This window comes from Dasypus novemcinctus, chromosome 5 (genome assembly GCF_030445035.2).
Source record: "Dasypus novemcinctus isolate mDasNov1 chromosome 5, mDasNov1.1.hap2, whole genome shotgun sequence".
NCBI classification, from domain to species: domain Eukaryota; kingdom Metazoa; phylum Chordata; class Mammalia; order Cingulata; family Dasypodidae; genus Dasypus; species Dasypus novemcinctus.
Genome location: NC_080677.1, coordinates 60519917 through 60545833, shown reverse-complemented (window position 1 = coordinate 60545833; position 25917 = coordinate 60519917). Strand labels below are relative to the sequence as shown.

General features: G+C 33.2%; 1 protein-coding gene across 10 annotated transcripts in view; it reads right to left on the bottom strand.

Moving 5' to 3' along the window:
- Positions 1–25917, bottom strand: part of KRIT1 (KRIT1 ankyrin repeat containing) — a 34642-nt gene that overhangs the window by 3066 nt on the left and 5659 nt on the right. For 7 of the 10 annotated variants that reach the window (XM_004475714.5, XM_058296989.2, XM_004475716.5 and 4 more), the window contains 12 exons: positions 24391–24483; positions 20748–20877; positions 19885–20128; positions 19244–19359; positions 18899–19042; positions 14512–14668; positions 13915–14022; positions 8823–8979; positions 6771–6922; positions 3191–3357; positions 2525–2612; positions 1850–2056 (listed from right to left, as the gene is read on the bottom strand). In XM_004475714.5, the coding sequence (XP_004475771.1) occupies positions 1850–2056; positions 2525–2612; positions 3191–3357; positions 6771–6922; positions 8823–8979; positions 13915–14022; positions 14512–14668; positions 18899–19042; positions 19244–19359; positions 19885–20128; positions 20748–20877; positions 24391–24483 (1763 nt within the window). Of the gene's footprint in view, positions 1–1849; positions 2057–2524; positions 2613–3190; positions 3358–6614; positions 6707–6770; positions 6923–8822; positions 8980–13914; positions 14023–14511; positions 14669–18898; positions 19043–19243; positions 19360–19884; positions 20129–20747; positions 20878–24390; positions 24484–25917 lie in introns of all 10 variants that reach the window. The other 3 variants (XM_004475719.5, XM_058296995.2, XM_058296996.2) reach the window with 1 other exon arrangement.

Sequence of the window (25917 nt, the reverse complement as noted above, 5' to 3'; positions counted from 1 at the left end):
CAACACAACACAGTACATTAATCTACTCAATAGTGTCCATATTTTATGTTAAGTAGAACAGTCAAGTCTCTGATGAGCATGTGAAATTGACTGTGCTATATTTTCTGAGGGTAAATTTCGTATTTCAAAGAGAAACAAGATATAGAAGGCACAAGTAATTGATGAAAAACAACCAATAAAACACATGGCTGTATTCTCTGGCTTTTCCTGAGAATTAATTTGAAGCTACTGTACCCCTTGAACAGTTTGAAGATATTTTTGGAGAGGAAGGTATTTATTATATTTCAGCAAAGCTTGTCAAATTCCAGCCAAAGATTCTGGTGAATATTAAACAACTGAAGAGAAGCTGATTGTTCTCACCTTTGATGACTGTAAAATGTAATCACCTTAGAGTTTTCAAAGGAGCTATAAACTTATCAGAGGTTTACAGAGCATAAGGTAATGATAACATGGACAAAAACATCTTTACCTTTTGGTTCAATCATCCTTTTGTATATCTGAGGATAGCATTTCTATTTATATTGCTAGAAATTTAAAATATTTTCCTGAAAAAGCAGAACTGGTAACAAGCTAAGTAAGCAGCCTATTTTATGTAAGCATACTAGTTTTAATAGAAAGTGTTAAGTGAATGACCCCAAAAGAAGCTGACAACAGACACTTCAAGAAATCAAGTTTCAGTTCAATTACTGAAGTCAGTCTCTGTTCAGCAATTTGTCCTAAATACTCTCTATTTTCATTCACAGGTATGTCTAACATCATGGTAAGATAACTGTTGCCCATTATAATGATCCTAAGTTATAATGAAATGACTAAACCATGACTGGTATACTTTAAGAAATATGTGATTACCTAAATTTAAAAAAGCTTATAAAAATGAAAATAAAAATTAGTTTTAAGATGTTTCCTAATCTAGAATATCTTTTAAAATTTATAGTTTAGTTACTATTACTATTATTTATTAATTACTTTAAATAATTTGGAAAATGGTCTATTCTTACCAAATCTGAATTAAGAGATTAGATTTGAATTCTATTAGCTTATTATAAACCAGAAAGATGTTCATCAAAATGTGTTAAATTAAAAAAATAAAATAAAATGTGTTAAATATACTAAAAAGAGTTGGTAATAACCTCCCATTTTATATTATAGTGACTTTGATTAGAAAAGAGAACCCAATACACTAAGAAATCTCACATGAAAAACTCTTAAAATGGGAATCACAATCCCTGCCACATTTCATCCTTTCCCCTTGGCAAAAGGTTATTACTAATTCTAGTTTTCAAAGTGAAATTTGTGTCACATATTAGATTTTTAAAAATCTGTATTTTATTCATTTAAACCTAATTAATTAAAAAATATAGGTAATGTATTCACAGAAAAAATTTAAAGTTACAAAATGATACATAAAGTCTACCTCTTACTCCTGTTCCTAGTTTCCTTCTCTTACAGCAACTGATGAGATCAGTTTCTGGTGTGTCCTTCCAGAGATTTTTTTCATTCATACACAAGCAATTTGTATTTTGTAAATATAGTCTTCCCCTCCCTCCATTTTTACACAGTCAGCAGTATATTACATACAATTCAGCACCCTTTTTCACTTATCATTTTATATAAAAATATTCTTCATTCTTTTATGGCTGCAAAGAATTCCAATGTAGAAATCTACTTAATATATTAACCCCTTACCGACAGTCATTTAGTTTTTTCTCAATAATCTTTTGCTATTATATAGGAAGTTGCAATGAACAATCTTGTATGTATGACATTTTCAGATTTTTCATGTAGAAGGATACTGTTATTTTAGATATTAAATTATGTGACAGGTCAATCACAGCTGAAAATCTACTACCTTAGTTTCCATGTTGAGAAGATGAAGTCCTTTTATATTCACTCCTACATATACAGGGATAACTTTATGATTGCTGGGGCTTGCCTTTGTAAATATCTGGCCTGTGAAAAAAGCTGCTCCATATGTAGGAATTTCCCAACAATTTTGTAGGAACATGCGTTGAAGGTGATGCATTTCTTTACTGACACCCTCACTTGTACTAAGATTCTAAAAACAAATAAGAGATGTGAAAAAAGAAACATCAACAATTTCTCAAAAGCATGTCTGCCTCCTAAAGTAGAATAAAATTGTCTGACATTTCCCCAAGAGTACTTTTTTTTTGAGGTCTTAATATTAAAAAATTTAAAAAGATAAATATTTAACTCTAAAAATATTCTTTGCCTAATCCTTTAGGTTTTGAGAGTCTCATGGACAGGGGGTGCATTATTTCAACTTTTTAATTTCTAGCCTCTACTATGGTATGTGGCATGGAGAAGGTACTCAGTAAATACTACCTGAAAAAAATATATTATCAAAACTAAAAAATATTTCGTTACATTTTATTTTAGGCATATGAACTGGAAGATCCATTCCTAATTTCAAGACTATAAATTTAATGAATATGTTTAAAACACATTGATAACAAAATTCCAACTAGATGATAAAATATCTTTTTATTTCCATTAAAAATCTTACCTTGTATTCATGAAGTATTCGATTTGTCCAGTGAGGTGCCTTACTTTTCAATTTGGTGATAGGCACAATGGATTTTAGATTTTCTTCACTGTAAATATACATGTCAACATCCTTTAGATAAATCATCTTTAGTAGCTAAACTATGATCACTCTATCGCAAATGATTTTAAGGCACAGGAATTTTAAGCTGAAAAACACTATGTTTTAAAAAGCCACAATTCTAACATTCATTATATACCTGGTGGAATTCTTAAGTGTATCTCCCTTATAATATTTTTCTATTTCATTTTCAAGTCAGGTTTTAGAGAACTTATTTAGACATATAGTAAAGAAAGATATATGAAAGAAAAAATATAAATATAAGAAATACATCAAACAAATATAAAAAAATAATTTTGGGGATAATATAACTTAAGAATACTATATTACAGATTTTTTTTAAGGTAGTTCTAGGAATTGAACCTAGGCCTCATACATGGGAAGAGAAGCTCAACCACTGCACTACACTGGCTACCCTGTACTATAGTTTTTTTTCCCTTTCCATTCTATGCCTTGTATTGTTTAATTCCAAGCCAATGTAAAAATATCTCAACATTTTAAAACTTTTTTGGTTAAACAGAATCTTTTTTAAGTGTAACAAAAACATACACTGTATTAAAAACTTACTTTAGGAAACCTTGCTTGTGTTTCTTACTTTCGTAATTTCCATAAACTATTTGCAAAAGTAAACTTGCCAATGTTATAAGTTTAGCATCAGGAGCTGTATAAAAGCCCTTCAATAAATTATATCTGGCTTCATCAAACAGAATAAGAATAGCTAGTGGGTCTTCAATCTTAAAAGAAAAAATATAATTTGATTATTAGGCTACAATTTCATATTACAAAGGTATAACACATTGTTCCTAACATGGAAAAGTAAAAGATGCATATTTGTATATATATGAGCTGCTACAGCTTTAAGAGCAGGGGTTTGCAAACTAATTCTGTAAAGGGATAAATAGCAGTATTTTAAGCTTTGTGAGCCATACAGTTTCTGTTGCAATTATTCAATCTGCCATTTAGTGCAATAACACCAATAGACAAGATGTAAGTGAATGGGTGCAGGTGAGTTCCAATAAAACTTTATTTGTAAACATTTCTCTAATACCTAAGCTCCATACAATATTACAGTAATAAATCTCAAAGAAAAGGGAGTGTGTCAATTCCCAGAAGGGTACATATAGTTAAAAAAAAAACAAAACAGGGAAACGGACTTGGCCCAGTGGTTAGGGCATCTGTCTACCACATGGGAGGTCTGTGGTTCAAACCCTGGGCAAGGAATGTGCCCCCTAAGGAGAGCCGCCCAGCGCGAAAGAAAGTGCCCAGGAGTGGTGCCACCCACATGGAGAGCTGACACAACAAGATGATGCAACAAAAAGAGACACAGATTCCTGTGCCGCTGACAACAACAGAAGCAGACAAAGAAACAAGATGCAGCAAATAGACACAGAGAACAGACAACCGGGGTGGGGGGAGGGGAAATAAATATTTAAAAAAAAAAACAAAAAAAAACCCAACTTGTTTTAAAACAAATATTTTTTATTTTATTTGACTAAATTCATCATATTTTAAAATAACATTTGGAAACGGACTTGGCCCACTGGTTAGGGCATCCGTCTACCACATGGAAGGTCCGACGTTCGAACCCTGGGTCTCCTTGACCCGTGTGGAGCTGGCTGATGTGCGCAAGGAGTGCCGTGCCCCGCAGGGGTGTCCCCCGTGTAGGGGAGCCCCATGCGCAAGGAGTGCACCCCGTAAGGAAAGCTACCCAGTGCGAAAGAAAGTGCAGGAATAAGGCCGCACACACAGAGAGCTGACACAATAAGATGATGCAACAAAAAGAAACACAGATTCCCGTGCTGCTGACAACAACAGAAGCAGACAAAGAAGACAAGCAAATAGACACAGAACAGACAACCGGGGTGGGGGGAAAGGGGAGATAAATAAAATAAATAAATAAATAAATAACATTAAAGGAGAACATAGATTTTTGGATTTTGTTTTTAAAACTTTGAAGTTTCACTTTATCTAAAAAGAGTAACAAAGACTGAGAAATGCTAGCCTATAAAATGTATTTCTACACTTATAATCACCAAATTACAAAGTTTCTTAATTTACTTAAAGTATTTCCAAATAAAATTCATAATTCCAATTCCTTATGGTAAACTGATCTTTGTCACACTATCTAAAATAATGCTATTTTTCTAACATAAACTCTAACATAAAATAACTGAAGCAGGATTTCATGGGAAAAAAATTATGGGGGGGTGTTCTAGATAAGAGACTAAAGATAAAACAACCATGTATATTGTGTGAATGTTAACTAGATCCTTCAGAGTGGGAGCTGTAACACTTTTAGGAACTGAGTAAAGACTGAATTTGGATCAGATATTAAGCTGCCACACAGAAATATTGATTTTATTAGTCTGAAATGGCATTGTGGTTTGCAGAAATGTTCTTGATCTTAGGAGATGCATGCTGAAATATGAAGTGCCATGATATGTGCAATCACTTTTAAATGACTCACAAACAAAAAAAGAAAAGATGAAGCAAATGAAGCAAAATGTTAGCAATTGATGAATTCAATGAATGCTACACGGTGTGAGTTGTAGTACTCTAACTTTCCCATGGGTTCTAAATTTTTCAAAGTAAAATGCTGGGAAAAAAGACTATATGAAAACATACTTTTAAAATATAAAGTGACAGTGAATTTTAATAGTTTGAGTAGATATTAACAGTCATATAATTCTTAACAAATAATATGTTCAATGAGTATTAGTTGATATTTGTTCTTTTCTCATGAAATCAGGCTGTTTTCATGCTAAAAAAAGCACCAGTACTAACCAATAAATGCAATTCCTCTATTTTTCACATGGCAAAAGTAGGAATTTCTTAATTATATAAGTGAAAGAACAAAACTATTTTACCAAATGACAACATTCTTATTTACCCTAACAAAAACTTACTAATAAGCCTTGCTTTCTTGATTTGAGCTCACTTTTTATTTTACAGCAAAATTATGTAATAATGTATTACCTAAGCATTATCCCTACTGCTCCTTTCTTTTACCAGTTAATTTTTAAAATACTACTTGGGTACAGAAGGAAGATGAAATGAGTACACTTGGATTATTTGCAGATTTCATGTATCTAAATAGATTTTTAAATTAAGTCAGGACCTTAGATTTTGGTAAATTTCATACAAATATCTAAGTAACTCCCAGGATATTTAGCTATACCAATCAACTCTATCTTTTGTTTGATAATATAAGAGGCACAATATAAGTAGTTAGACAAAAATGCTTTAAAATAGCCAATGAAATTTTCAGGTGCTAAAATTTGCCTAACCTTGCCTGATTAATTTTCTTTTGCATAAAGAATCTGAAATTGCACTGTATTTTCTTACTTCACCACAGTTATAAAACCTTTTAACTATTTTTTCTTCTCAATTTTAAGCTACCTTTGTATTTAGATACTCAAACCTAAATTAACCTGTTGCGATCTCTTCCTCAGGTAATACTTTTGTCCACTCATCCTATAAATGGTACGATGTCACTTCTCCCCTAAAATTTATAGTACTTCAAACCCAAACATACCTGTGTGACAATCAGATCTTTTTATCAAATGTAAATTCTAGCCTCATTTTTTATTATTATTTTTATAGTTTTCTACTGACTACAGACAGAATAGGTACTTGGTATCTGGTATCTCTTGAGAATAACTTTCTTCTTTCTCATGCTCCTCTTGTAAATAAAATTTCCACCTAGAATGCTTTTCTTGTTCTTCCACAATGTCCCTTTCTTCAAAATTTACACAACTGATTACCCCTTTATTAAGTATACCTATGAAGTTACATAATATTTCAATGACACATATACAAATGCACTGGTGTGGTATTTTTTTTTTTGTATAATTTAATTCCTTATCTGATTGCTTATTTTCTTTAACATAGCTTCATTAGTTATTTTGTATCCTTAAGACAATAGGAGTGGTAATGGAAAGACCAACCAAAGGTTCTGGAAGTAAACCTATATTCAAATTCTTCCACTTACCACAGGATGTGAGAATTGAACAGGAAAACAGAAGTAAAGCCCCCAGTATAGAAGAGCACAGTATATGCTATTTTTCTTTCTGCCTCTAGTGCCTACAATAGGAATTCAAAAGATTATGTGCATACAAATGACTGTATATAAGATTTCCAAGCAAACCTTCTTTTCAACTTCCAAAGGAAGTCTAACATCTCTTCTGAGGAAAAGCTGTGGTGTTTCCCTTTGGGGATCCAAATTAGTCAATTCAGCAAGTATTTCTGGCCAGTCACGAACATGTTGCAAGGGTTTGTGATAAGGCTTGAGTTGAAGGCCTGAAAAACATCTTTCCTTTTATAAATGATAACGTAAAAACAAATCAATTATATCAATGAATACAGACCTTGTATTAAACTATCTGCAGTTAAATCCAGAATACACACAATTAAAGGTCTAAATTTATATTGATAGTGATTTTAATATTATTACCAAATTTGAGGATAATTCCTTTTGTTTTTAAGAATATATGATATTTAAATAAAATATACCACATGTATTAAAACCCTTAAATTCATTACAGCATATTATGATACAATTAGAAGAATCTGGTGATAAAAATACAATTAAACCAATGGATAACCAATCACAATCACCTCAATTAAAGCCTTTATGTATTTGCAATATTTGTCTTGAGAGAAAATCTATAGCTATATTAGACTGAATTAAAAATTTAAAAACTAACATAAAGAAAAAGAACATCTGTATAATTTTGAAGTGGGGTGAGTACCAAAATAAAGGCAAGTGGTATGAGCAAAATACTTAATGGCATTCAAATCAAACATCACTGGCCAAATAAGAAAGGTTTTAGTCCTTATTACTTTAAAAAATGCTTGAGCCACACTTTGATATATATAAACTTATATATGTTTAATTTATATGAAATAAAAAAAAGAATGAGCTGTGTCCATTGTCTCCATTTTCAGCTATATGGAACTCCTTAACCTAGGGGCTTATTCAGTAAACTAGAAGCGAATAAAGAACAATATCCATGTGGCTGTATTGCAGTATCAGTAAACAGCTTTTCTAAGAAGGCTAGCTTCTCACTGGGAACAGAGGAAAAATTCTGCCTCAGGCAGTACAATAAACACTAAAGGATATTTCTCCAAAAGTGCTCACATTTTTATTATTCAAACATCTTTCCCTAAAATTTATGGAAAAGAACATCAAAAACAAAAACAAAAAAACCCTCTGCTAAGTTAATAACCAGTATAAAAAAATAACTTCAAACATGAGCTACAAGTCACAAATCACTATACTTCAAAAACACAGTCAAAAAAACTGTCTTTAAAATCTGTCTTGGCCATCATCATTTTACTAAGAATTAAAAAAAATATGCTAAGCAACACATCAGTCAATAATTACAGGTTCTCCTTTAAATTTCAATTTCATGAAAAAAGTTTTCTTCTTCCCGTTAATTTTCCAAACCAAGGTTGTGACACAACATTTTCTTCTACACAATCTGCCAATAATATAAGGTAATACTTATATTTTCTCAGTTCATGTTCCCATTAGTGCCTTTTAATTAATCAATCAATCAATCAATCAATCAATTTAGGTACTACAGATTGAACCCAGAACCTTGTATGTGGGAAACTGGTGCTCAACCGCTGAGCCCACTGGCATCCCTGAGTTGGTTTTTACACTTGTTTTGCTTGTTGTTTCCATTTTCTTTAGGAGGCACTGGGAACCAAACTTGGGGTCTCCCATGTGGGAAGCAGGCACTCAACCGCTTGAGCCATATCCACTCCCCTGCCTTTTTATTTTAAAGATGGCTGACCCCTTAATATTCAAAACTACCTCCTCTTCAGAACAAAACAAATACGGAACAAAAAGAAAGACATGGAATGGATTATACAGCATAGCAAAATTAAATTTTTAATATGCTCTGGAATGCTACATTTTACATCTCTAGAGCAGCAAAAGTATTTTCAAATTAAATGTTCTCTGGCACCCCAATTTACAAAACAGGTACCAGTAAAAGTTTTAATGAAGAAGGGTAAGAAGCACCCAGAGGCTTACTTGTTTCAATAATATAGAAACAACTTATATAGAAGGGAAGGTGAATTAAGCCTTTTCAAAATTTAAAGGTCAATAATGAGGATGTATTATACTTGTTTATCATCCCACCCCCAAAAAGGACCAATGAGGTTTACATGACAATAAAAACTTTCTTACTGAGGTTTTCTGAACATATCCAAATAGTGAAGTATTGCTGTGTTTCTTGAGAAAGACGCATTCCTTCCATAATCTGCTGCACTGTGGTATTATTTCCATGTTTCAATTCAACAGAACGGTATGATCCATCCATTCTGTATATTCGAACTTTTTCATACTAGGACAATTAATAATACATTATGCAACTTGCTTAGCAATTACATTTCCCAAATCAACAGGTCACTTTTTAAACTTCAAATGCCTTATCATATGATAATGCAGAAAATATCTAAAAAACTTCAAGGATGTATTGGAAATATTTTTAAAAAACATTTTACTTGTTATTTAGATTTTCTAGTAACTGTTCCTCTGGATGTTCAATGGTCATATAAGCTTGGGAAACTAAGGTAAATGGTTTTTAAAAAATTATTAAACTTCAAACTCTGATGAAAGGTTGTTTTTAACATACCATGAGTCTTTAGAATTCAGTGCAAATCTGCATATAGAGGATACAGATTTGCTTATTAAATCCTTTTGGTCAAATACTTCATGAGTCCAGTGGGCCACAAATCATTGTAGAAAATGTGAAGGAAATATAATTTGTTCTAAGGGGATTTTGTGGTTGAAGATTTCTCAGGTAAAAGTTGTGGAACAATGGACTCTGGGTCACATTCTTTTCTCTAGTTCAGAAAAAATCAAAAGGAGTATTATTCTCAATGTGTTTTTATTGTTATGGGAAACAACCTATCTTCCCCAACAACTTTTAGGCCAGTTCAGTTTGGATACCCTTTTCACGGTATCCTAGCCATTCAGAATATAAAAGTGATACCATGAATAAAAAAGTATTATAGTTATATTGTTAGAAAATATATTGCAATGAATTATAAAATTAGGGTGCCAATTCCACTTACCTTTTCCTTTGAACTCATGGAATAGTGTTTTGACATAATGTGTCTAAGAGTGTTACGTATGAATAATACTTAAAGGCAGAGATCATATATTTATATACTATATCACTTGCAGAATTTTACAGTGTTAAATCCATGGAAATCAACTATACTTAATGGCGAGTTGATGGCAATGTCTGAATGCACCAATTTATTGAGTATACTCCTGGTACAAAACTTTTATTAACAATTTCTCTTGAAGAATCTTTTTATCAAGTTTGTAGGTTTTCAAACAGCTTTTAAAAAAATTACATATAACTTCATTTATTTTTTTATTAGAGAAGTTGTAGGTTTACAGAAAAATCATGCAGAAAATAAAGTGATCCATACCCCCTCCCTTAATTAACTTTTCATTAGTGTGGTACCTTTGGTACAATTGATGAAACAATAGTATAACTGTACTTAAAAAAAAATTTCCCTACCCCTGAGATGGCTCCCTTGTCTGTCTGCTCCTCTACTTTAGGAGGCCATGGGAACCGAACTCGGGACTTCCCATGTGGGAGGCGAATGCCCAACCACGTGGGCCACTTCCATTCCCTGCTAGTTGTAGAGTCTGCTGGTTGCTGAGTATACTGGTTGTGGCATCTGCTCATTGTCTTTAGGAGATGCTGGGAACCAAACCTAGGACCTCGTATGTGGGAGGCAGGCCCTCAACTGCTTGAGCCACATCCGCTCTCCCTGTACTATTAACTATAGTCCTTAGTTTACAACAGGGCTCACTGTTTGTGTTGCACAATCCTGTGGTTTTGCTATTTTTTCTTTTACTTTTTCTCTCATAATATAAAACCTAAAATTTCTTACATGAACCATTCAAATACATAATTCAGTGGTGTTCATTACATAGACAATATTATACTACCATCACTGATATTCATTACCAAAACTTTCCCATCACCCCACCCCTGTACCAAAAATTAACTTCCCATTCCCCTACTCCCACCCCAGGCCCAACCAGTATCCTAGTTTCTCACACTACTAATTTTCTTATTTTAATTATTTCATATTAGTGACATCTTGCAATATTTGTCCTTTTGTCTCTAGCTTTTTCACTCAATATGATTTAAAGATTCAACCATGTTGTTGTATGTATCAGAACTCCATTGCTTTCCAAGGCTGAATAATATTTCACTGCATGTATATACTACATTTTGTTTATCCATTCTTGTGTTCCTGGACACTGAGGTTGCTTCCATCTTTTAGATACTGAGAATAATGCCACTATGAACATCAGTGTGCAAATACCTGTTTGAGCCCTGGCTTCCAATTCATTTCAATTCATTGGTTATATACTAGAAGTGGGATTGCCAGGTAATTCTATACTTAACTTTGTGATGAACTACTAGTTTTCCACAGCAGCTATGGAACAATGGACAAGTCTTCTTAATTTCTCCAGTCTCTCCAAATCTGGTTATTTTCCATTTACTAACAGTAGCAATTTTAGTGGGTATGTAATGGTATCTCGTGGTTTTGATTTGTATTTCCCTAATGGTTAATGATGTTGAGCATCTTTGCATGTGCTTTTTGGCCATCTATATATCTTCTTTGGAGAAATAGATATCTAAGACTTCTGCTTTTTAAAAAAATTGGGTTGTCTTTTTGTTGTTGAGTTTTAGGATTTATGTATTCTGCATATACAACCCTTATCAGATACGGGGTTTTCAAATACTTTATCCCATTCTGTAGGTTTCTTTTTTTTAAAGATTTACTTTTTATTTATTTCTCTTCCCTGCTCCCCCCCCCCGTTGTCTGCTCTGTGTCCATTCGCTGAGTGTTCTTCTGTGACCGCTTCTATCCTTATCAGCGGCACCAGGAATCTGTGTTTCTTTTTGTTGCATCATCTTGCTGTGTCAGCTCTCGGTGTGTGTGGCGCCATTCTTGGGCAGGCTGTACTTTCTTTCATGCTGGGCGGCTCTCCTTATGGGGTGCACTCCTTGCACATTGGGTTCCCCTGCCCAGGCGACACCCCTGCATGGCAGAGCCCTCCTTGCATGGATCAGCACCGTGCATTGGCCAGCTCCACATGGATCAAGGAGACCCGAGGTTTGAACCGTGGACCTCCCATGCGGTAGGCAGACACCCTACCCATTGGGTCAAGTCCGCTTCCCTGTACGTTTCTTTTACTTGCAAGATGAAGTCCTTTGATGCAGACATTTTTAATTTTGATGAAGCCCACATATCTATTATTTTCCTTTTGTTGCTTGTGCTTATGGTATCAGGTCTAAAAACACCACTGCCTAACACAAGGCCCTGATGATGTTTCCCTACATTTTCTTTTAGGAGTTTGATAATTCTGGCACTTATATTGGATTAGGTCTTTAATCCAATTTCAGCTGATTTTAGTTTACGGTACTAGGCAGGGATTTACCTTCATTCTTTTGTGAATGGAGATCCAGTTTTCCTAACACCTTTTGTTTGAAAGACTTATCTTTTCCACTTGAACAGACTTGGTACCCTTGTCAAAATCAATTGGCCAGAGGTGAGGATCTATTTCTACCCGCTTGAATTCAATTCCATTGTCTATACTTCTGTCCTTGTGCCAGTAGCATGCTGTTTTCATTACTGTAGCTTTGTAGTCAGTTTTAAAACTATGAAGTGTGAGTTCTCCAACTTGAATCTTCTTTTTCAAGATGGGTTTGTCTATGTGGGGTCCCTTACTTTTCCATATAAATTAGATGATTGGCTTTTCCATTCCTGTAAAGAGTGCTGTTGGAATTTTGATTGGAATAGCATTGAATATGTAACCTGCTTTGGAAAAAAATTCTTAACAGTATTTAGTCTTTCAATCCATGAACACAGAACGTCCTTCCATTTATTTAGGTCATCGTTGGTTTCTTTAGTAATGTTTCAGGCTGCAACTCATCTGATTATGACATATAGGCACCCTACTATGTAAATAGAGGTCATTGTGCTCTCATTGGAACGGGGATAGGTATCTATCCACAGTGGAAGTGTAAGTTATGCTACACCATGCCAGAAAGGCAAAGGGGGAGGGGCCAGTAAAGGCATCATGAGCTTTGTCTATTTCTTGATTTGCACTCACCCAGGTTTTAGAAACTTTTAAATGTTTTCTGGAGTTTTGATGAATAAAGCTCTGCCATTTATGCTGGATGTTCAAAAATTCTGTGGTCTTATGCTGTCATCTTGGATCTCACACTTTTCAAACAGTTTTTAAGTTGATAATTTTATCATCACTTTAACTTTTAGTCATATAAAGTTTCTAATCTTTAATTCTTCTCTAATGTCACTATTATAAATTAAGTCAAACTTCATTCTTATTAATATAATACTCTTTCAAACGGTATATGTGCTCCATGTTAGATTTATGAGTTTATTTTGGAGTAATTAGATGGAAAGACCAGGTTGAACTAGCAGAATAAAAGTGCTAGGATATCACTATTTCAACCCTTTCATTTGTTTTGGGAGGAAAATGCACCTGTAATAGATACAGTAATTTGCTGGGACTAAATTAATGAATTTTTAAATGTGCAATACTATTATTTAAAAGGATGCTTAGAAAGCTCAAGCAGGGAGTGGATGTGGCTCAAGCAGTTGAGTGCCCACCTCAGTTTCTAAAGATCCTGAGTTCAGTTTCCAAAGAAGACAAATGATAAGTACATAACAAGCAGAGCAGACATCAGCAAAAAACAAACAAAACAATGAGCAAACTGAGTAGAAAACGAGCAAAAAGAAAAGAGCATTTTGTTTGATATATGTATCTTAAAAAAAAAAACAAGCAGGGAGCAGATCTGGCTTAAGCAGTTGAACACCTGCTTCCCACATGGGAGGTACTGTGCTCAGTTCCCAGTTCCTCCTAAAAGAAAACAAAACAGACAAGGAGACAACTAGCTAAAAAAAAGGCTCCAGCAGGGAGATATGTTTTAGTGAATATATTAGAATGATTTATAAAAGGCTATCAACTACAGAGATTATACTGAAAATCAGATTAAGTTTTAGTGCTCTAAAAGTTTTATTTTGTTATACAAAAAATAAATGTCTGAATGTTAAGGATGATACAAATTTATTACCTTTGAAAAACAATGAGGTTTTATAAAAGCTGTAAAAAGCCATCCTTCCATCCATCCTTCAACTCTTACCACAGAACCTCAAATTACTTATCAATTTAAATACTATATTTGGCTCTAACTATTTATGAAGATAATTCTTACTGGTTTATTAATGGCTTCCTTCAACAATTTTGCAGTTTCTTCCCAATTATTTTGCTTGTTTTCTTCACAAATATTTAATGGGGATCTTCCTTGTTGGTCTGTTATGTGCTAGAAATGTGGAGGGAAAAAGAGAGAGACAAGGCAAATATTTTATATTCTACAGGAAAATGTTATTCATTTAACCAGTTTCATAAAAAAGACTTGTCCAGCACTTAAGTAAATATTAACCATACTTAGTACATACTAACTTAAAATAAAAATGGTTTGCCAAGGATAAAAAATTCAAAGCATCAGTCAATGTGATTATGGTTTTTAAATGTTCTGATTACAAATACAACAAATGTTTTTCCTACTATTTCTCCCTTTATAAAACAATTGTTTTATAAAGACATTTTTTTGAAATATAAGAAAATTAAATGAATGCTAGTTAAATTTTATGTACAAATGCAGTGCTTATACATAAATATTGTTATATAAAGTAGGTGAAATTTGTTTTTATTTTCCAGTTGACCTATCAAGTATACAATGAACATTTTAGCATCATTACTTGTTATGAACTTTTGGAACACTTTTTTTTAAACCTGGAAAACAACTTACTCTGTCAACTTCTGGGTGGTTTAGAAGAATGTGTACTATTTCAGCATGTCCTCCTCCAGCAGCAAAATGAAGAGGAGAACTAAGCTGTCCATTTAAAAGGTTTGGATTGCATTTTCCTTTCTCTAATAATATACGGGTGGCCTCAACTTTTCCATACCTATAAAAAAATAAAACTTACCTAAAAAAAGTCATCTAAAATGTTTTAAAAATGCAATTTTTTAGGTGACAGCCCAAAGATTTCTAAGATTTTTTAGGACACAGAACAAGGGATTATGACATGGATGTAATGTTTGCAGGTTCCAGGGATTTCTTATAATTCTGGCTCAGATCAACTGTTTCTACTTCTGATTGGCTGGGAGAAAACAAAATATAAGGTAGAGCACATGATAGAGAAGTAACCCACACAAAGTAAAGTACAATAATTAAAATAGGAAGATGCAATTTTTAATTAAAAATAGGCTAAAAACAGAAAATAACTTGCAAACTTACTAAAAAATTTTTTCTTGCCTTGGAGCTGGTGTAGCTCGGTGGTTAAGCCCACACTCCACATGTATGAGGTCCCAGGTTCAATTCCTAGGACCTCTGTTAAAAAAAAAGTGTTTTTTTTTTTTTGCTTAGGCTTGACTGTGATTTACAATATAGGCTCGAGATATCATTTTATATAGCTGCTGTATTAGGCAATTTGGATGAAACACAGGTGTGTAACATATGTGACAAGGCTCTGATAAAGGCTGACAATCTTATCAGGGAGGGAAAACAAACATGATAAGTTAATGCAATAAAATTTAGATAAGGCACTATATAATTGTCAAATCAAAATAGTATATAATTAATGCTAAAAAGTCAGAAAAGAGAAGGATGACTCAAAGGTCCTGCAAAGTGTTTTGATGGAAGAAAAATTTGATCTGGATTTTAAATAAAAAAGAATGCAAAGATATCAAAGAGAGGTAAAATATCATAGGTAGGGGAAAAAGGAGTAAGCAAAAGCAAGAACCTTTAAGTATACAAAGCAGATATCAGGAACAGTTAAAGATACATGTAAGGCAGTAATCTCAAAGGAAAAGTAATTTGCTGTTTGGTTTCCTCTGTTTCTCAAAAGAAAAGTAATTTGCTGTTTGGTGTTGTGGGTGAGAGGGGGACGGTGGAAGGGAAATTTGATTTTAGATATGGTATATTTGAGGGGAAAATAAAATATCTTTAGGAATAATCTGATTTCAAGACTATCTACGATCTGCCTATAACTTTTTCTTCCTCTTCACAAATTCTACGGTTTTCTATACCCTGAACTTGCCACTTACAGCCTACTCCTTATTCATATGACTTTTTGCTCATGTTCTATGCTATTCTTTAAGGTACCCTTTTCCACTCATTTTTTTCAGGTTAAATTCTATTATTTCTCTGAAACAGCTGAAAAATCTACCTCTTCTATACTCCCACTATATTCTTTAAGGTACCCTTTTCCACTCATTTTTTTTAGGTTAAATTCTATTATTTCTCTGAAACAGCTGAAAAATGTACCTCTTCTATACTCCCACTATATTTTAGCATTTTAGTTTTACTTTTTTAATAGAAATGATCTCATTTGATCTAATTTCACTATTGTTTATAGATATCTGTTTCACTACCCTCCTGGAAATTCCTTGAGGGTAAGAATGATGTCTTTGTATTCTCCAAGTTGCCTATTACAAAAAAAAATTACCAAATTACTAAACTCTCCAGTAGGCAAATGAAAATGCAGGTACTCAGGAAGGCAGCAAATGCTTGGAATATATATCTGAAAATTCCCAAATTTATTTAACTGGGCAGAAAGTAAATTTAAATAGCTTTTGAAATATTGATTCCAAAAAGTAAAGAACAATTTTTATGTACCTGGTCACCAATATGAGAATTTTAAAAGCTTAGAACAAACCTAGGGGTAATATAATAAAGCAGTACACAAAGGGTGGTGTGCGGAATTCATGGGAATCCCTGAAATCTTTTCTCCCAGATCAAATATATTTTCATAATATTAATGTTATGTGTCCTTATCACTTTCATTTCTTCTTGAGTGTACAGTGGAGTTTTCTAGAAATTACATCACACTGACTACTGGAACAGATTGAAAGCACAAGCAGATGTGAGACTCCAACTACTTCCTATTAAGCTAAATAGTAAAGGGATTTATAAAAATATAAAACAAAGCCACTTTTCTCACCAAATTTCTTATTTTGGAAAAAGGTGTCACTTTTTATGAATTACATTATGTTAATATATAGTAGCTTTGTTATTTAAAAATACATAAACTTAAAAAATATTTCTCTATAATTTTAATTTCTAATATATAAATAGCATTAGATATAATCCTCATAAAAGTTCTCTGGAGACCTTAATTTTTAAGAGCAAAAATGGGTCCTTAGGCCAAAACATTTGAGAACTAATGTTCTAATAAAAATCCTCATTTTAGTCATGAGGAAAAAGTCCAAGAGAATGAAACATCTTGCCCACACTTACAAGAATAGGACCCAAACCCAGTTTTCTAATATAGCCCAGTGTCCTACTCCCCTCAATCTTTGCTTAGTAAGAGTCCATTTCCAAGATAAAGTAAGTTCTTTACTAAATAGCTAAAACATTCTTAATTCAAATTCACATCAATCAAAAGATCTGATTAAAATTATTACTGTAAGGTGATCCATGTTATTTCTAGTGTATTAAATGATTATTAATTCTAGTTGCTGGAAAATAAATTTTATCAAAGGATAAAACTTTTTGTGTATTAAATAGCAAAAACATTTTGCACTTTTTAAACCACTACAGATTAGTGGATTTTAGATTTAGACATCAAAATATTTAAACTTTTAAATATTTTAATAACAGCCAACATCTACTGAGTGCTTACTACGGGCCAGATACTCTTAACATACTTTATTTGCCTTTTCTCCTTTACTCATAAAGGAAGTATTATTATTACTACTATTAAGCCCATCTTGTGGATAAGGAAACTGACCCTTAAGAGACATTAAGTAATTTGCTAAGTCACATTTTTAGAAATTAACCATTGGATCTGAAACCCAGGTACATTCCAAAGCCCATTAAGTACTAGACAAAAACATCACAGTTCTTTCATTAGAAAAGAAAATGATTCCCTGGTACAAAAATGGGTAGTAATACAGCCAAATATAAATTTGGGATTACTAATATAAAATTCATTGCCTCTCTGTTCCTAGTTCCATGGTGTACTTTAAAAAATTATTTTAAATTTTTATTTTTTCTTGCTTTGTCTTTTTTTTGTTTGTTTTGATTATTTTTTCCCCAAGAGTGTACTTATTCTTGGGGTTTAAATTATAGCCCCTATCCCTTTCTGTTTAGCTCCAGATAAAGCATACTTTGTCTTTTAGCCCTGAAGAAACAACTAGTAGTTCAGTTCAAGATGATTTGGGGTCACATTCGAAATCTGAATATAAAAATTCTCTATAATGGGAAACAAGTGTATGTTTATAGAATAAAGGAGCACATTTTCAAGGAATCAGAAAAAAGGTATATAAAGATGAATATTAAAACAACCATGTTTTAGCTACTTGATAATCAATATTAGAATAAAGAAATCCAAAGAATTTTGAGCTGGAAAGAAGCTTAGAAATGGTCTAATTGGTACATTTTACATATAGATAAACAAACTGAGATACAATGAAGTGAAGTGAAATATGGACACTGTAGATTATAAAATTTGTCAAGAGCGATTTTCCAATAAGAATTAGTGGTAAAAATCTCATTATGTCCTTTCTAGAGTATGGGTTACAGCAAACTACCTCTCTGAACACTAATTGAAGAACTCAGCCCAGCTGAGGGGAAGAATTATTATTATATTGAGATAAGTAGGAGAGCAAGAGCTATAGTAGACAACTAATGGAAAGACCTAGCCCCATTCCTCCCCCAACACTCACTTCCATACAACTATGATCCCAATGAAGGCTTATGTGATCCCAATGAAGGTTTTTTGGTGGGCTCCATAGCTTCCCAAAGAACTCAAAGGATAGTTTTCTAACATGATGCAAAGTCAAATCAAAGTTAACATAGCACATGTAAATTTTATAGTAAGGTTAACCAAACATAACATAACCCCAGTATAAAACAACAACAACTGCAGTGAATAAGAGAGCTAGCTAAGCACATTTACTAGCAATTAGCTACAATACTGAATGCAATGCCTAAAAACACCAAGGATACTTTTCTTGTGTTGGAAATTCCACACAATGGCACATAAACAATAATCAAAGTTCTAAAGAGAAAGCTCATAAGGCAAACAAAGAAAAAATGCTGAGAATGAGAGAAGAGTTTGAAAAGAAGCATTAATATTTATAACTAAGAATTCATTCTTTCTAAAAAAGAAAAGAATAAGTAATCCATTTACCAGCATGCATAGTGAATGGGTGCCCAGTGGTCACTATCTAATTGGTTAACTGAAAATCTTTCACTGAGAAGACGGCTTAATAATTCTGAATCTCCTTCACAGGCACTTCGATGAAGAGGGAAGTCATCTACCCACTGTCGTTCCCTAGTTATTAAAAACAAAAAAATATAAACAACACAGTTGAAATTCAAATTGTTTCAAAACAACCATGACATATCTATGAAAACCACTGAGCAACTCAAAACTAAATAGTGATTTCATTACATACTAACTGAATATGTAAATAAAAAAATAAACATTAGAATCTAAGTTTTCAAAGAACAACACAGTAAAACCAAATAGTACTTGTCTTCTGTGACACTGCTCATGCTTCTCTGCCATTTTTCCTGTTTGGGAATTTGAATTTTTGAATAGTCTGGAGCTCCTAGACCGAAGTATGGATTTATTACCACTTTATCTACCTAGAAAGGAAAAACAAAAGAAGAAGCTTTAGATACCTACTTTAATATAGAGAGTTTAAATGGGATGTCATTTTTTTTTTTTTAAGATTTATTTTATTTATTTCTCCCCACCCCCTTGTTGTTTGCATTTGCTGTGCTTATTTGTCTTCCTTTTAGGAGGCACCAGGAACTGAGACCAGGGCCTTCCATGTGGGAGGGAGGTGCCTAATCACTTGAGCCATCTCCACTCCCTGCTTTGCCGTGTCTCTCATTATGTTTTTCTCCCTGTCTCTTGTTGCATCTGCTTTCTGCACCAGTCATAGCATCAGCTTGCTGTCTTGCTTGTCTTCTTTAGGAGGCTCTAGGAACTGAACCCAGGTCCTCCCATGTGGCAGGTGGGAGCTCAATTGCTTGAGCCACATCCACTTTCTGGGATGCCATCTTAATTTTATAATTAAGAAAAGATGTATTTATCTCAGAAAAAAAAAATTAAATTGAAGACTAAATGTCTTTTGAAACCAGAACTAAAACTCATTCAATTCTTACCCGGTTTGTATACTGAAGATCGGATCCAAACAAAGGATTGTAAATACAAGTATCTGCCTTTTCTAGGGCTATCATTTTACTCTTTATTTCTAGTGCACTGTAGCCCATATGAAGTGAGTTTTCTGCCTGACCTGATTCAGCAGCATATGCAGGGTTTATTACATTAGTTTTTATTCGCTCAAGAGGAGAAGGTCGGAATAAAGCTGGAATAAAATGAGATTGTGCATGACGTTCATCTAGCCACCTGCAAAAAAGGAAGAAGTCACAGAAGTATTTGTTAAAAAATAAAGATAAACAAAGTAGACTAGTACTTAACTCTTATACATGAGAGACTTTATAATATTAAATTCAGATTTTTATAACTTCAGTATTGGTTAAGTATACATATTTTTTAATCAATGAAAGTTTTGTTAATGGGCACAGTGAACAAATTTTAGAAATGTTTATACCAGAATAATAATTATTTTAAAAATCTTGAAAAAACACGAAGTACTATTTAAACTTGAACCACTGAGATACAGGTGACATTAGCCTTATTGTTATGGCAAGATAAAGGAATAGGTCGGGAGGTTCATTGATTAAGAGCAATTCAGAACAAAATCTAGTTTTATTAAAGGGGAAGCTTAATTCTTGAGCCGAGGGTGCCTCTGTGAATAATAAAATTAAACAGCTGCACGCAAACCAGGAAAATCTTGTTTTGGGAATTTTCCTTTTCATGTTATACTTCAAAAGCATACCATTTTCTTAATATAAACATTATTAATTTCATTATTTTCCTCCAAAAATCTGTATACCTATCAGAACCAATTTCTACTATAAATGTATTTGATTTATTAGTAAATATTTTTAATGGCATTTCATACTTATCCAAGGCTATTAACATCCTTGCTGTAAGTGTAGCAAAGTGAGTGCTGGATTCACTACAGACTCGCATAATGTCTTGTAAGCAGTAAAAAATTGGGCATCCTGGCGTATATGTATATTTAGTATTATCTAAAAAAAAAAGAATTATGCAATTATATAAAAGGTTTACAATTGCACATTTTCTATTTAAAAGTATGTAGTATCATAAAAACTTAAAACTTGTTATAGAACACTTCACCCAACAGCAGCAGTATACTGTCTAAAGTACACATGTCATTTTCCAGGACAGACCAAAAAACAAGACTCAAGAAATTTAAGGAAAAAAGAAAGACTGAAATCATATAAAATATCTTCCCCTATCACATGGAATAAAGCAAGAAATAACAGAAGGAAAATTCACAAATACGTGGAAATTAAACAATACACTCTTTAACAACCAATGGGTCAAAAAAAGAAATCACAAGGGAAATTAGAAAATACCTTGAGACAAATGAAAATACCATCAGAAATATACATATCAAGATTCACAGAAAGAATGTGTGAAACCAAAATTTGTTTCTTTGAAAAGCTCAATAAAACTGACAAACCTTTGGCTGGCCTAATAAAAACCAGAAATGCAAGGGGGGACATTTTATCAAACTTAGAGAAAGAAGAAGATACTATGAACTGTATACCAACAAATTAGATAACCTAGATGAAAAGGGCAAAGTCCTAAAAACACAAATTACCTAAACTAAGAAGAAATAAGAAATCTCAGCAAACCAATATCAAGTAAAGATATAGAATCAGCCACCAAAACCCTCCCAACAAAGTCCAGAACAGATGGGCTTCATTGATGAGATCTACCAAATATTCTAAGAATAACTGACCCCAATCTTTCTCAAACTCTTGCCCCCCCAAAAAAGAAGAGAAAGGAACACTTCCTAAGTCATTCTATGAGGCCAGCATTATACTAACAGCAAAGCCCAATAAAGAAATCATAAAAAATAAAATTATAGACCACTTTCCTTATAAATGTAAATGCAAAATACCCAACAAAATACTAGCAAACTAAATACAATTGCACATTAAAAGGATTATATACCATGACCAAGTGGGATTTTCACAGGAATACAAGAGTGGTTAAACATAAGAAAATCAAAGTAATATACCACTTTAATAGAAATGAAGGAAAAGAAAAAACACATGATCATCTCAATGGACCCAGAAGGGACATCTGACAAAGTACCATTGCTGATGAAAACACTTAGCCAACTAGGAATATAAGGGAACTTCCTGAACATGATAAAGCCATTTATGAGAAACGCACAGCTACCATCATTCTCAATGTTAAAAGACCAAAAACTTTTCCCCTGAGATCAAGAACAAGACAAAGATGCCCACTTTCACCACTGCAATTCCACATCACACTGAAATTTCTAGCCAGAGCAATTAGGCAAGAAAAAGAAATAAAAGGCATCCAAATGGAAATGGAGAAATAAAACTCTCTCTATATGCAGATGACATGAACCTGTATGTAGAAAATTCCAAAAAATTCATATGAAAACTAATAGAATAAATTCAGCAAAGTTACAGGGTACAAGGCCAACATGCAAAAATCAGTTCTGTTTTTATATGTAAGCAATTAGCAACCTGAAAAGGAAATCAAGGGAGCAATTCCATTTACAATGGGCTCTAAAAGAACAAAATACCTAAGAAAAAATTTAAGGATATAAAAGACTTGCACACTGTAAACTATAAAGCACTGCTGAAAGAAATTAAGGTGACCTAAACAAATGGAAAGACACTTATGTTCCAGGAGGTAAGAATTTTTTGTTAAGATATCAGCCCAAAGTCATCTAAAGTTTCAATGCAGTTCCTATCAAAATTCCAGCAGACTTCTTTGCAGAAATGGAAAAGCCAATCATCAAATTCATATGGGCCAACAAAGGGCCCCAAGTAGCCAAAACCATCTTGAGAAAGAAGTACAAAGTTGGAGGACTCACACATCCTGATTTCAAAACTACTACAAAGCTGCAGTAATCAAAACAGTGTGGTACTGGCATAAGGAATAGATCAATGGAATAGAATTATGGACTCAAAAACATATATTTATGACTGATTTTTGACAAGGGTGTCGGTCAAGTTCACTTAATGGTGGAAAAAATAGTCTCTGACAAATGGTGCTGGGGCTACTCGATATCGATATATGAAAGACGAAACTGGGCCACTTCGTATATAAAAATGATCTCAAAGTAGATCAACAACCTAAATATAAATAAGGGCTAGAACCATAAAATTCTTAGAACATAGGGGAAAATGTTCAAGACCTTGTATCAGGCAATATATTCTTAGATACAACATTAAAACTATGAGCAACAAAAGAAAAAAATTGATATTGGACTTCATCAAAACAAAAAAAATTGTACATTAAGAAAAATGAAAAGGCAACTACAGAAAGAGAAAATATTTGAAAATCATATATCTGATAAAGGTTTAATACCCAGAATACAGAAACTATTCTTACAACTCAACAAAAAGACAGCTAACCCCCCCCAAAAAAACGATAGCTAACCCAATTAAAAAATGGACAAAAATTGAATAGATATTTTTCCAAAGAAGATATACAAATGGCCAATAAGCACATGAAAAGATACACAGCATCATTAACCATTAGGGAAATGCAAATCAAAACCACAATGAGATACAACTTCACATCTATCGGAAATGTTATTATTAAAAAAGGGGGGAAGCAGATGTGGCTCAAGTGATAGGGCCTCTGCCTACCATATTAGAGGACCTGGGTTTGATCCCTAGGGCCTCCTGGTGAAAAAGAAGAAGAGAAAGCGTGCCTTCGAGCACCATTTAAAATACTGAACTTTCTAAAGTAAGTATGTCTGGAAAAAACATGTATCTGGAATGCTAAAGCTGGTTACTAAAATAGATGTAGGCACTGTGTAACAGCAGGCTGAAGGTATATCCACGGTGCATTATTAAATTTCACGTAAGGCCAATACTCTAGTCTCCAAAGTACTTTTGTGTTCAATACTTCAATGAATTCTTCAAGCTCTATGAAACAAGTAAGGGTTAATTTTACAGAATACTTAAATATCTAGTTCTACTCTATTTTCTTTGAAAAATACTTTGTTAAAACCTTAACAGGTTTTGTTTTTTTTTTAAAGGAGGTACCAGGGTTGAACCTAGGACTTTGTACACTGGAAGCAGGCACTCAACCATTGAACTACATCTGCTCCACAATGAGAGTTAGTTTTTTTGTTGTTGTTGGTTGGTTTGTTTTTAGGAGGTACTGGGGCTCGAACCCAGGACCTCATACAAGGGAAGCTGGGGTTCAACCACTTGAGCTACATTTGCTCCCAGCATGTTTAATTTCAATTACAGCTTCCTTCCTCTTCATTTCTCCATCCTAACTTAGAAAATGCAAACAAAAATGTTAATGTTAAGCCCAGAAGGCTGTTTATTATTTTGAAATCAAAACAGCTTTCCTTAAGTGGCCAATATTCCCATCTTCCATTAATTTAAAAACAACACGTATATTACAACAGTATCACAGTAATCAGTATGAATGCAAATTCCTATGTTCCTCAAAAGAACTTAAGTTAGGATCTTAAGTATAAATATTTGTGAGATTAACAGAGACTTTACCTTTGACGACTGATGGAACAATAAATAGTGCTGCTTCTCTGCCCATTTTTTCTCCATCCAGAGGAAATGTCTTCAGTAGTATCACTCGTTTCCCTGAAAAAAATTTTAAACATCAGCAAAAATAAAAATAATTGATTTTTAGATCTTACAAATTACCATGAGAATTAGAAAATAAATTAAAAAATAAGGTAGCATTAACAGGACTGTAAATATAAAAAGAGTCAATTTTATTATAAACACTAAGGAAAACGAATAATTCTGATCATGTACAATCATATTATGGTAGGTTGAGGGTCCTAAACTTGACTTGCTAGAAGATAATTTTTCTATGTAAAGAAAGGAAAACTGTCCTGTTAAGAAAGAATAGCTGAATATCAAGGTACTCTGAAAGGGGCAACAGGCATATACTTCCTCAGTCAGCTGAGATGCAGAAGGGGTAAGAATTGTAAAAGTCAGAGCTGGCTAAGGAGGGTGGTATACATAAATGTGAATGCCTTATAGTTTAGTATTAGTCTGTTTTTACAGATTTGGCAGCAAGGCTATAAATGCAAGCCTTGCATTTTAACACTCTTATCTTCTATATATCTTTGCCATGATTTTTATCAACCTTTTCAATATCCCTACCCAAGAAAGAGAACAATGCTTCTGATACAGCTAGGCATGCCTAGCTGGCAGATGAGATGCCTTCTGCGAACCAGTGAATAATGTAGACAATGTTAAGAGCTGACAGAGATTCATGTAATCCAAAATACGGAGTGAATATTTATGGTGATTATGGCCCTTATTACTATAGCCTTCAAAGAATTATTTTATAAAATGGACAACTGTACAAACTACAAATGTTAGATATGGAATAACATTCTAGTAAAGGTTAGAGGTAATATTTCCTTTGTCTGGTTTGAGGTCTTGTTCTCATTTAATCTTCCCTTCCTTGACCTTCCCAAAATCTAGCTCTGGCTCAATTGTTTGTCCATTTTGCAAAGTTTAATTACATGTCTATAACCATTACATCTGTTGTGAGGATAAAAACAAAACAAAACACTAACTATATACGGGTTGGGAGATAAGGGCTCTAGTCCTAATTCTTCCACTACTGAAATATGATCTTTGCAGGTAACAACCTTTCCTTTTTATTTTTTTAAGTTAATATTTTGATTTATTTCCTTCGACTTTTTCTATGCAAAAATTTTAATGTCATTAAATCATACCATATATAAAACCATCCATTTTTTTTTTGGTACCACAGCATTTTCCTGTCATGCTATGTAAAATAATTTTTATCACTGTAAGATTTCACCAAACGGTATACTATAATTTGACCTCTGTAATATGGAATTTTTTTTTATTTCTCCAATATACAGATACACAAATCTTTGCCTTTGCACAAACCTCTTCCTGATTACAAAGTAACATAGGTTTATTGTTTAGCATTCAAACATTACAGAAATATATAATTCAGAACAATGTTTTTCAAACAGTGGGTGGGAAACCCAAATAGGTGGGAGCAACTGGCACTTAAGAAAATTA